This window comes from Ursus americanus, chromosome 14, assembly GCF_024610735.1.
Source record: "Ursus americanus isolate L20-20 chromosome 14, mUrsAme1.1.p, whole genome shotgun sequence".
Lineage (NCBI taxonomy): Eukaryota > Metazoa > Chordata > Mammalia > Carnivora > Ursidae > Ursus > Ursus americanus.
This window is the reverse complement of record NC_142140.1, coordinates 45020531-45032796: the sequence shown is the minus strand read 5'-3', so window position 1 is coordinate 45032796 and position 12266 is coordinate 45020531. Positions and strand designations below refer to the sequence as shown.

General features: G+C 48.4%; 1 protein-coding gene across 2 annotated transcripts; it reads right to left on the bottom strand.

The window, feature by feature from the left end:
* Window positions 1-939: 939 nt before the first annotated feature.
* SMIM7 (small integral membrane protein 7) lies at window positions 940-11576 on the bottom strand. 2 transcript variants are annotated; one of them, XM_045778663.2, is made up of 5 exons: window positions 11454-11576; window positions 11329-11370; window positions 10793-10845; window positions 6885-6975; window positions 940-2056 (listed from the first exon to the last, which is right to left on the bottom strand). In XM_045778663.2, exons 1-5 carry the CDS (start codon window positions 11477-11479, stop codon window positions 2041-2043), a joined length of 228 nt encoding a protein of 75 aa, XP_045634619.1. In that variant the 5' UTR covers window positions 11480-11576; the 3' UTR covers window positions 940-2040. The 2 variants fall into 2 exon arrangements, with proteins under 2 accessions (XP_045634619.1, XP_087723315.1); XM_087867189.1 differs by lacking the exons at window positions 11329-11370; window positions 11454-11576 and adding an exon at window positions 10944-11263 and having other exon boundaries at window positions 10793-10871.
* Between the last annotated feature and the right edge of the window lie 690 nt (window positions 11577-12266).

Here is a 12266-nt window from a genome sequence, read left to right as displayed (position 1 = left end):
CACATTTGAGCGTGCTGAGCCTTTCAACAACCTCAGGCAGGTGGGACTTGCAGACCCATTTTGGAGCTTGGAAACTGAGGCAGGGAGTGGGGAAGCAAGTGGCCAAGGTCCCACTGGTAAGAAGCAGAGAAGGGACTTGAACCCACGTCTAACTGGCCCAGAGCACTGAGCCCTTAAATGCTGGGGAACACTAGGCACCCAAAACTCAAACTCTGATAACCTGTGATGTTAACGAGGGTTCTTGAAAAGCTTCCTAAAGATGCAACTTTTAAAATGGACAGCCGCCTCTGAAGCTACACTGCTTGTGAAAGCTTAACAATGAGATAACAGTTCTCTGGAAAAAAAACACCACTATTGAAACAAAATCTCAATGACAGCATTCTCTTCTCAGCGCATGATTCATCCCCGTAACCTACGAGTGCCTTGCCTCATTGAAACCTCAGCACCAGTCTGAATAAGGCAGTGAGGTTTCCTCGCACCATTGACACAGCTTGAGGAGTGACCAGCCAAGATCTCTGCACGTCTGTTCTTGCCGACAAGGACACAGGCCTGTGCGAAGCTCCATTCAGCAGCTACGTTCCCAGCTACTAACAAACCATAGGCCCGGGTTTGACAAGGGAATAAATTACAGAAGCAGTGAAGGAGAATGACGTCAGCTAAGCAGCAGTAAAAGTGGATTTGCCCCTCATCTAGCAAAACCCCACTGTTCTGACTGGCTCTTTCAATACTTCCCAAAGCAACCAAGTCAAAAGACCTTTTGCCCAATTCTGGCCTGGTTATTATTAAGGAAAATCCAAAATGGGAAATCTAACATTGCTTCTCTTCTGACTTTTTGACAGCCTCCAAAATGAATCCTCCATGTTCCCCACAGTGTAATTCAAAACAACTCTAGTTGGAAGTCAGATAATTTCTTGGTTAAAAAAATGTATAAACAAAAGATCCTTTTTAGAAATGAGCTTTATTTTCAGTACTTCTTAGTTCTGAAAAGTCTGCATATTTAGTTTTTCCTCCCACCGGGTTTACCAGCAAATCAGGAATTCAAAACCCACAACAAACAAGTCAAAACACCTGTAGGATCTAGGTGTTGACCACTGGCATTGCATTTTGGCGATAAAGGACCTGCCTTTCCAAGGAGGTTCTGTGCAAAATGCTGTTATTTTGAGGCTCACTGCTTTTCAACCTTGGAATCGCTCACTTGAAAAGAAGACTCAAATTCCAAACTTTCACAACTAGGGTCCCAGTATCCCCACGTAAGTCACTCTCATTCTTGAAACTCTACATTTAATGGCCCCAAGGGTTACTTTCACAGAGGGCTGCAAGGCAGGGCAAAATTTCTCCTAACACCCATATCTGCCCCTGCCAACTGTTCTGTACCTCTCTTCCACGGGAAGCAGTAATGCTTCACCCTTCAAGTCCTGGGGATGACCTCAGAGGCACTCAGTGGCCAAGCAGAGCCCATCGAGACAGGAAAGGAATTTGGACACAGGCCCAGAAACAATGAACTCGCTTGTTATTCCTCAACACAGTCCAATAAAGAGGCTGCATTAATCTTAAAAGCCAACCTTTCTGTTTCAGATCCCCAGATAAAAATTATTTTGAAAAATCTGTATAATTTGAACCAAAAAGAATGGTTATTAAAAATAAACCAAGAAATATCCAGAAATGAGTTTCTAGTAGAAGCTTGCTAGAAGAGGAATTCCAATCTAAAAAAACAATCTAGACGACGTTCTTTTACCTGGGGAATGCAATGTTATCACATTCCCTTCCATACACCCTCCTAAAACTCCTTAAGTAGACAGTATTTCAACGCAGAGACCAAAGTGAAAATATCTTTGAAAAGAAAACAATGACGTGGCTGGGAAGCCGTGTGCAGCTTGGTGAACATTTTTTCCACCCACCACGAACTTGGGCTTTCTGGGAAGGTCGCTGGTTTTCCGGTCAAAACCATTCTTGAAGTCGTCACAAACGGAGAAAGGGAGACTCGGCATCTGGGAAGGTGTTTCCTGGTTCCTGGTTCCCAGGAAGGTGAGTATCTGGGGCTCAGGAGCCAAACAGCCTGGAAAATTCAGAGGGCAGAGATGTCCGTGAGGACAGGAAGGATGTAAAGCTATAGCTCGGAAAACACTTTCAGAAAATATTTTATGTTACTATTATTAAGATGATTTTATATTACTTACGATTTTATAAGTAACTCTTCTGATACACAACATGAATATACTTAACGCTACCAAACGGTACATTTTATTTTATTTATTTTATTTAAGTAGGCTCCACACCCAGCATGGAGCCCAATGTGGGGCTTGAACTCACGTCCCTGAGATCAAGACCTGAGCTAACAGCAAGAGTCGGATGCTTAACTGACTGAGCCACCCAGGCGCCCCCCAACCGGTACATTTTAAAAAGAAAAAAGCTATTTAAGAAAGTATCTACTTCATCAGAATCTGTAACATTTTATTTTAGTCCATTCTTTATTACTTCACGTCAATGATGACTTTCGTAAATTGAAAAAAAAGATGATTTTTTTTGAGTAAACAGATGATTACAGTTAACTCTGTTCACTGAAGGAAATCTGAATAGGAAAGGCCTGGAAAGTGTATTAAAAAAACCCATGAAGTTGAGAATGGGTACGTAAGTTATGACAGAGGTCTACAGGGGAAAACCATAGAGCTGTTAAAAAGATATATATACATGGGAACTCTGTTATTGCAACATTTCTATAAATCTAAACTCTTTTCAAGATAAAAAGGTTTTGTGAAAAAAGAACAAGAGATGGGGCAGGATCACCACGTGCAAAAGAATGAAGCTGGATCCCTATCTCACACCATATGTAAAAATTACCTCAAAGTAGATCATAGACCTAACTATTAAAATTAAAACTACAAAACTCTTAAAAGAAAACTTAAGCCTAAATCTTCATGACCTTGGGTTGGGCAATGATTTTTAGCTACAACACAAAAAGCACAAGCGACAAAAGGAGAAATAGATAGACTGGACTTCATCAAAATTAAGGGTTTTTTTTGTGCTTCAAAGGACTATCATCGAGAAAGTGAAAAGACAACCCAGAGAATGGGAGAAGATACTTACAAAGCATGTTACCTGAAAAGGGACTGGTTTCTAGACTATAAAAAGAACTCTTATAACTCAGTTATAACCCAATTTAAAAATGGACAAAGGACCTAAATAGACATTTTTCCAAAGAAGGTATACAAATGACCAATAAGCACATGAAGAGAGGCTCAATGTCATTAACCACTAGGGAAATGCTCATCAACCTTCGTGTCTACTAGGATGGCTCTAATCAAAAAGACTGACAATAACAAGCGTTGGCAAGGATGTGGGGGAAATTGGAACCATCACACACTACTGGTGGGAAGGCAAACTGCTGCAGCTACTTTTAAAAAATGGTCTGGCAGAACCTCAAAAAAGATAAATATAGAGTTACCATATGACCCAGCAATTTCACTCCTGGGTATATACCAGACAGAACCGAAAACTTAAGTCTGCCTACCCACAAACTTGAACACCAGCGTTTGTATCAGCAATGTTCATAAACAGCCAAAAAAATGGAAACATTGCAGATACCATCGACTGATGAGCAGATAAACAAGCTGCGGCACAGACATACAATGGACTATTCTTCAGGCACAGAGAGGAATGCAGTGCTGACACACACCACAACACGCTGGAACCTTTAAGACATCACACTGCGTGGAAGAAGCCGGACACAAAAAGGGCCATGTATTGTTACGACTCCGTGTAGGGGAAATATCCGAACTAGCAAATCCATAACGACAGAAAGCAGATAGGTGGTTACCAGAGGCTGGAGGGAAGAAGAGGCAGTCACTGCTTAATGGGGATGAGGTTTCCCTTTGGGGTGACGAAAACGTTCTAGAATTGCATTATGGTGGTTTCACAACCCTGTGAATATACTACAAAATACTGACTTGTGAAGACTGACTTCTACTTTTCACTTATTAACCTTGCTCCATGATTTGACACCCACATTTTCTCCGTATTGTCCCACGCAGTACTTTATTTTGAAGATTTTAACTTATATAATAGTTAAAAGAACAGTTCAGTGAACACCCGCATATATACCGCCTCCATTCTACAATTCACACTTTGCTTTACGTGGGCGCCTGGGTGGCTCAGTCAGTTGAGGCTCCGACTCTTGATTTCGGCTCAGGTCACGATCTCGGGGGTCGTGGGATGGAGCCCCACATCCGGCTCCAGGTTCAGCAGGGACTCTGCTTGGGATTCGCTCTCTCCCTCTCTGCCCCTCCCCCATGCGCTCTCTCTCTCTCTGTCAAATTAAAAAACAACAAAGAACTTTGCTTGGGGCGCCTGGGTGGCTCAGTCCGTTAAGTGTCTGCCTTCAGCTCAGGTCAGGATCCCAGGGTCCTGGGATCCAGCCCCACGTCTGGCTCCCTGCTCAGTGGGTAGTCTGCTTCTCCCTCTGCTCCTCCTCCTGCTCATGCTCTCACTCACTCTCTCTCAAATAAATAAATGATAAATAAAAAAATAACTGCCTTACAGCGTACCTAATTCAATTATCTGTCTACCTTATTCTTGGTATGTTTCATAGTTAAATTGCAGATACCAATACTCGGTCCCTAAACACCCAGGCACATTTCTCTCTGTATTTCAAGTTTTTCATGACTTCTTAAAATTTCCCAAGTAGCTCAGTTCAAGCAATATAAAAGTGGGTGTGGGGAGGACCCCCTCAGGCCCTGTTAATCTCCTCAGTGATCCGAGCATGGTCACCTCTGTGGACAGCCTGAAGTAGATCCTTCCAATTCCCTGGCCGGAAGTGTTTTCTCCACAGACTTCGGGCATTTATTCAGTGTTTACTGCATGTAAATCGCAGCGGAGGCCAGAGTGTGCATGTAAGTGACACCCCGCCTTCTTTGCTTTCGAAACGCTCCCCTGTGCAGACAGAACGTGCAGCACATCATCAGTGATGAAGCCGCGATGGCGGCTCGTCTGGGCGTCCTTCTGAGCTACCTGACTCTTCCCCTGTTCTTGGACATTTAGATGATTTCCAGCTTTTTCATACCCTGGGAAAGCCGGCCACTGCCTCCCTGAACAGAGTCCTTTCTGAAAAGGATCTTCCCTCACTCGTGGCATCTACTGAATAGGGGGGCCCAGGTCAGGGGTTGGCAAAAAAGCCACAGTAAGTAGTCTGGGCTTTGCAGGCCAGGCAGTTTCTGTCACATGGTGTCAACCCCTCTGCTGCAAAAGCAGTCACAGAAATGGGTGTGGCTGCCTGACAATAAAACTTCATGCATGAAAACAGGAAGCAGATAGATATGGCCCATGGGCCGTGGTTTGCTGATTCGACCTCAGTGATTATGCTGCAATCAGGATAGCTCCAATCTCACTGGACCTGGGTCACACCTAGCTAGGTCAAGCAGGCTCTGCTCCCAGGAAGCAAAATCAGGACACCAGGCTACAGACAAAGATAGTCTTAAGCTGAGCTAGGAGGTCACAGAGCCTAAGGTGACCATCTTGGTCACGGGCCAGCAGATGAGCAGTAAAGGGAGCTAGTTGGGCAAGAAGATGAATGAAGCCAATAGACAGAAAAGAATAACGAACACACAGAGTTCTGCCCTGCCTCGGACCTGTGCATGTGCTCCCATGCCTCTCTTCAGCTCTGCAAATAGCAAGGCTTCCTCTCGTTCTTTAGGTTTTGATTTAAATAGCACTTCTCTGTGAGCCTCTTCCCGACCATCACCTAAACTGAAGGCCTCCCATTCGCCTCATGAGTCACTTTTCCCTATTTGTTTCTCGGTCCCTGTCCCATCTGCTATACTGTGCATTCGCTGATGGCAAGGACGATGGCTATCTTGGTGTCAGCTATAAGCCCAAGGCGCAGCCCATGCTGGATAGTTGTAAATAAATAGATGAAGGAAGGAAGGACGGGTGGGAACCTGGAAAGACCAACGCTGTTCTACTTCCCATGAATCCTAGTTATATTCCCCATCCTCTTCTGCAAATTCCCTGATCTCTTCACCAGCCCTCTCTGCACCTGCGCAGGTCTCATCCGAGCTCCCAAAAAGGGCTTCTCTGGACATACATCACGGTGCTCATTCTGGGCTCTAAAACACTGTCCGGTGGCATGGTGAAACTCCTAAGTCCTGGAATCATCCCCTCAAACAGCCACTGGGCTGGCACAAGGACCACCCAGCAACCCCAAATTCAGCATCTCAATTACTCAGGAGAGCCGACTTTTCATTCTCTTCCTCTTCAGTGGGAAGAATGGGACCAGCCCAGCACGATTAGCCCAGATGCTAACACGCCAGATTCTCCTACGGTTATTCCCCTGAGCCTGTTTACTCTTGAGTCTCACAATTCATGAGAATCGTTAAGGCCCCGATGCTGGAAGGAAAACCAAGCTGATTAGATTTTCTTAAGCCTAACGAGGAAATGAAAAACGGGCATGAAAACAGAGAAAAGTCTGAAATACACTTCTGAGGGCTACCAGCGGGACAGGAGCAGGACCCAGCAGCACACTGGCCATTAAGCCACACTTTCCACCTTGGCAGACACCAAGTATAGGCTAAACACAGCACAGCTGGCAAGAGGTCAACAGGGCCATGGGCTTGAGGGAAGGCATCTCTTGGCAGCCTCTGCTGAGGCACCAGAACAGCCAGGACTTGGAGAACACCATGTTCCAATCAAAGCTCCAGCCTAGACCACAGTGACACAGTTTAACCTCTGTAGACCCTGCTTCCCTCTCTAGCTGGGGAGAGTTCTTATTTTCTAAGCAGAAAGCGGGACGTGAAAGCGCAGAGAGAGAAGACAGAGAATGGGCATCCAGTGGGTCATTCTGGAGAATGACACCGAGGACAGGACAATGAAGGGGACGGGCAGGTCAGACTTACACGATCATGCAGAACATCATGAAGACATTCCACAGGGCGATGAAGATCCGGAAGTATCTGAGGCTCAGTAAGAACTCCCGAATGTTGTCACCTGGAAAGTCAGAACGCGTTTTTACAAGCACCGCCGACATTTCTGTTGTCGTGGCTGCAGTATGCTTCTGCAGCTTCCATCCGCCCCGTTCTGGGGGCAGCACGGCACTTCCTGCGGGTCGCCTCTGCTCCCCAGCCCTTGGCACTCTGACAGAGCTTGCCACTGAGCAACCCCTGAGAGACCCCAGCCTCTGACTGGCTCAGGGAGGGGCACGTGACCCAAGTCTGCCCAGTGAGAGTCAGTCCTGGGACTTTTGTTCCAACTACTGGGGAGGAGGCACTTGCTTCTGTCAGCCTTTCTGGGTTGGAAGGCGTAAGCCCAGTCCTTTAGGGCAGGCGTTGGCAAACTATGGCCCATGGGCCAAAGCCAGCCCCTACCACCTGTTTCTGTGTGGCCCACGAGCTAAAAATGTTTTTAAAGACTTTTTAATGGTTAAAAAGAAAATCAACAGAGTATCTTGTGAGACACAGAAATTGCATGAAATTCACATTTCAGTGTCTACAAATAAAGTTTTATCAAAATACACCCATGCCCGCTCATTTATATACAGGTATACCTTGGAGATATTGTGGGTTCGGTTCCAGAACACCGCAAGAAAGCAAGTCAAATGAATGTTTTGATCTCCCAGTGCCTATAAAAGTTATGTTTACACTATACTATGGTCTATTAAGTGTGCAGTAGCATTACAACTAAAAAATGTCAGTACGTGAATTACAAAAATACCACTAACAAACACTAAGCATCATCTGAGCCTTCAGCAAGTCGTAATCACTGATCGCAGATCACCAGAACAAATATGACAATAATGAAAAAGTTTGGAAAACTGCAAGAATTACCAAAATGTGACATAGAGACACGAGGTCAGCAAACCTGTTGGAAAAATGGTGCCAAGAGACCTGCCTGCACAGGGTTGACACAAACCTTCAGTTTGTAAAAATACAGTATCTGCAAAGCACGATAAAGAAGCACAATGAAACAAGGTATGCCTGTATCTCCCATGGCTGCTTTCAAAGAACAGAGCTGACATGCTGCACCAGACAAGGAATGACCCACAAAGCCAAAAATGTTTATGATCTGACCGTTACAGAACCCTGGGCCAAGCCCTGCTCTGGGGTCATCTTTTGTCAACACAAGCTGGCTTGATAATAAAACCAACCCAGAAGGAACGAGAGCTGGTGGGGTCACACACAGGAGGGCTGGTTTGAGCCCTGAGGCCGGGGGTGCCTGAAAACAGTCCCACCCTTGGAGGTTTCTGTTTGCTCTAAAGACTTTGGGCTGGGTTTTCAGTGTTGGCACCTGAAAAAGCATACTAATTCAGGCAAGTAAAAGAGGAGTTCTGCTTTGATGGTGACTTAACTCTAGTCCCCTGCCACAGAACAGAACCTGTTCCAAGAGGAAGCAACTTGGTACATTAAGACTCCAGAGGCGTGGGTTCCAGACCCTTCCTCCAGGGTTTTAAGCCACTCACCTCTTTAATCCTCCAGAGTGAAATGAATGGGTCCATGTGGGGTAATCTACAAGGGTGCTACCTAAAGTGTCATCTATAGACCAGGGCTGTCCCATAAGTACAGAATACCAGGCGGGAACTCAGAAATTCACACAGCCACCTGGCACCACTGCACCATCCAAGCACACGATAAGCACACACAGTCTTGCTGAACACAGTTTAGACGAGTCTGGTATCATCCAACCCACGGGCATAGCCACATGCAGCCCAGCCCAGATTGCAAATGTCAAACAGGGGTCCAGCCCCAGGATGCCTGAGAGGCGCTGCCTGACAAGGTCCTTCTCTGGGCCCACCATCACAAAAACAGGCTCTCCTACCATCAACAGATGCTAAGTGATGGCCACTTGTTCCAGGCCACAGCCAAGTGCAGGGAATACAGGGAGGACCAAGGCAGGTATCCCTGCCCTAAGAAGCTCACACGCAGGACAAATACTAAACAAGTAATCACACACCTGATTATTCACCATGGCCAGTGCCATGGGAGCATACAATGGGGGCATGCCAACCTCGCCCTTGTCGGGGAGTGGGGGGTCAGAAAGCTTCGAGGAAGTGCATAAGCTCTGACCTTAAACACGGGCAGGAGTTTACTGCCCTTCCACCCAGGTGACCTTGCTCAGTCCCCGGCCTACATATGTCCCGGTTTCCTCCTATGTAAATGGGAGTGCCGAGCGACTAGGAAGACCTAGCGCAGCGCCTGGCACACAGACGGCTCTCAACAAATGCAGCCACTATGGTATCGAGGGTGAGCCAGGCACAGGGAGGGGGGCATTCTCTGCAGTAGCAGCAGTAAGCACAGACTGCTGGCTGGAAGGAGATGTGCAGAGAGCCCCTGATCAGAGGGAAGTCACTGTTGTGACTGTCCTTGTCACCGACACTCTCACCGCCACCAAGCTCTTCTACCCTCCCACCCCCTACCCCAGCCCCGAATTTAGATATCTAGACCAGAGCCCCAGGAGTTGGTATAGTACCTTCCACAACGCGGGTAAGCGATATATACAGCTGAATGAACATATGAACGAAAGAACGAATGGATGGATGCTCTAGTGACTGAAGGGACAACCTCTGGGGTCAGAAAAATCGAGGTGCAATCAGGATGCTGTCACTGATTTCACACGTGGCCACACACAAGTCAAGCCACAGCCCTGAGCCTCAGTTTCCTTGTCTGTAAAATGGGAAAATGCCTTTTACCTTTTAGGGCTGGAGGTGGAGTGACACACCCACAAGAAGCAGCTAACAAAACAGACACCACCAGGTAGGCCCCCAATAAAAGGGAGAGGTCTGGTCGTCATTCAAGTCACTGTTCTCGGGGTTCCTATCGTTCCCATGCAACACTCCATCATGGCACCCACCGCCCTGGCTGCAGTGCCACCTGCTCAGGGGTCCTTCCCTCCACACACTGCAGCTGGAGCAGCAACCCCATCCCTGTCGTCACCTCTCCTCACTTCCGTCACCATTTGTTCCTTGTTTAGGAACTGCTTGTCCCACCCGAGTAGTACAACCCATAAGGCAGGAATTTCATGTGTCTTGTTCTCTGCCATATCGCCAGCATCCAGGACAGTGGCCACCATGTGGCAGATGCTCGATAAATGCTTGGTGAATGATGCATGGACACAGGAGTCACGTGCAGGTCCATTAGGTTTCAAATAGTTACATGAATAAATTCCAGGGCCCCGAGGACAGGTGAGATGATATAAAGATGAGGGGGTTGGGGCTGGGATGAGGTAGAGACCACAGACCCTGCCTCAATGGGATCCTTTCTTTTCATTTTCATCCAATACGTGCCAAGAGGTTGCTTGAACCCTGAGCTGTAGGATGTTCAGATTTTTCTTGATAAACCAGACATCTGAATTTTTATGTGACATCTGATTTATTTGAAAGCTAATGTTGGCATCTAATTACGTCTTCAGCACTCTGAAAGCAATGGCTACTTGTTTATTCATTCATTCATTCATGCTGGAGGATGGGCACCACAAGGACAGAGGAATGGGCCAAAACAAGCAAGAGCAAGTATGAGGGACAAGTATTAGCCAAATGATAGTATTCATAAAGGAAAATCATGACTGTAGGCAGTTATATGAGTGGTGACATATGCAGGGAAGTTTGACAGGACAAAGAAGAGGGTGACGGAGGTGAGCAGAAAGAACAGCACATCTTGGCAGGCCCATCTCTCCCTCTCGCAATCACACACACACACACACACACACACACACACACACACACTACTGAAAAGAAAACTAAGGTAGGGCTTGGTGAGAAAAAATTGTCCTCTCTGAAATGGACCAATTTCAGAGTCCAGAAAGGAGGCCTTACCTGTGCTGGGCTCCCTCGACTCCTCCCCAAAGCCCTGTGTGTCCTTCTTTTTCCTACAAAGAGGAACAGATGATGTCCACTTTTGGTGGGACATAAAGACCACTCGATCCCCTGGCCCTGACCTCCAGCTCAGAGGGCCTCGGACACTCACTTTCGGCTCTAGCCCTGCAGCTGGGTTGCTGTGTGACCTCGGGTGTTTCAATGCCCCTTTCTGGGCCATCATCTACCTGCCAATCACAGGCCTGCAGCCACCAAGGTGGAGAGGTTGGTCCGTGGGTACAGAATAGGGCTAAGAAGTTTGGGGGGGAGTTGGGGGCTCTCCGGGATGCGAGAAGAGAGATCCTCGGGAAACGGAGAGCTTCTATTTCCAGCCACCGTGGAGCGAAGGGTCACACGAGGATGGACCAGGCTGGAGGCGTGGCCAGAGGGAGGGCTGGGGCTTAAGGGCGTGGCCTACGGCGCGGGGCGGGCCCACGCTCGAGAGGCGGGGCTACGGGTCCCCTGGGTGGAGCCGCGATCCAAAGCGGCCTACTCACAGCTTAAAGTTGAGCACCGCCCCTGCGTTCATCAGCAGCGTCCTGCGAAGAGAGAATGAGGTTACCTGGGCCGCCCCTCGTACCTCTAACCCTTCTTACCCCAGCCTCTGGCCCCCCCTAATTACCCAAACAGCAGGATGTCCCCGATCATCGTTACGGCCGAAGCGTCCGTCAGAACCGGAAACGGAAGTCCCGGAGGGGGAGGAGAGAAGAGCACGAGAGGACCAATCCCGAAGCTGCGCTGGCGAGGGCTGGTCCAATCGAAGGCCAAGGCAGGCAGGGTCCCGCCCTCTGCAGGCCAGGCCTCTTTAGGAAAGAACTAGCGCCCCTTCTCGCTAGGGAGGCCCGAGGGTAGCGAAGAGGGGCGGGGCGAGGGTGTGACGTCACCCGGGAGTGGAGTCATCCGGGGCGAGACTGGGTTACGCATTGGAGGCGTGCCGCGCAGGCGTGAGGCCCCTGCGAGCTGGAGAATTAGCGCCGTAGCTCTGCCTTCTGGGCTGGGGTCTCGCACGCGGCTCTCGGAGAAACCCGGCCTCCTGACCACTGAGCTGCGCAGGGGAATGGATCCTGATGCATTGGGCTCTCCCGGGCATGGACTCCCGCGGGGAGGATGTTCCTCCTGGGCCAAATGGAAGGCAGGGTTCCCCACTAGCCCGGAGCTACGGGGGGCGGAGGTCCGACCGAGCTGTCCCTTCGGAGAACAGGGATCCCGGGACGGAATGGAAGTCATGACTTACAGAGCCCCATAGAGGACTAGGGTCATGACAGCTCCGAAGAGGACCGGGATCTTGACCCTCTAGGGCACGGGACGATGGGGTTCACAACTGGTCGAGACCCCACAGAGGATGCAGATCCCGATCCAAGGGCTCGAGAGGACATGGATCCCATTTGAGTCCCACCGGGACAGGGTCTTGACTGATTCGTTCCTTCTGGGTGAG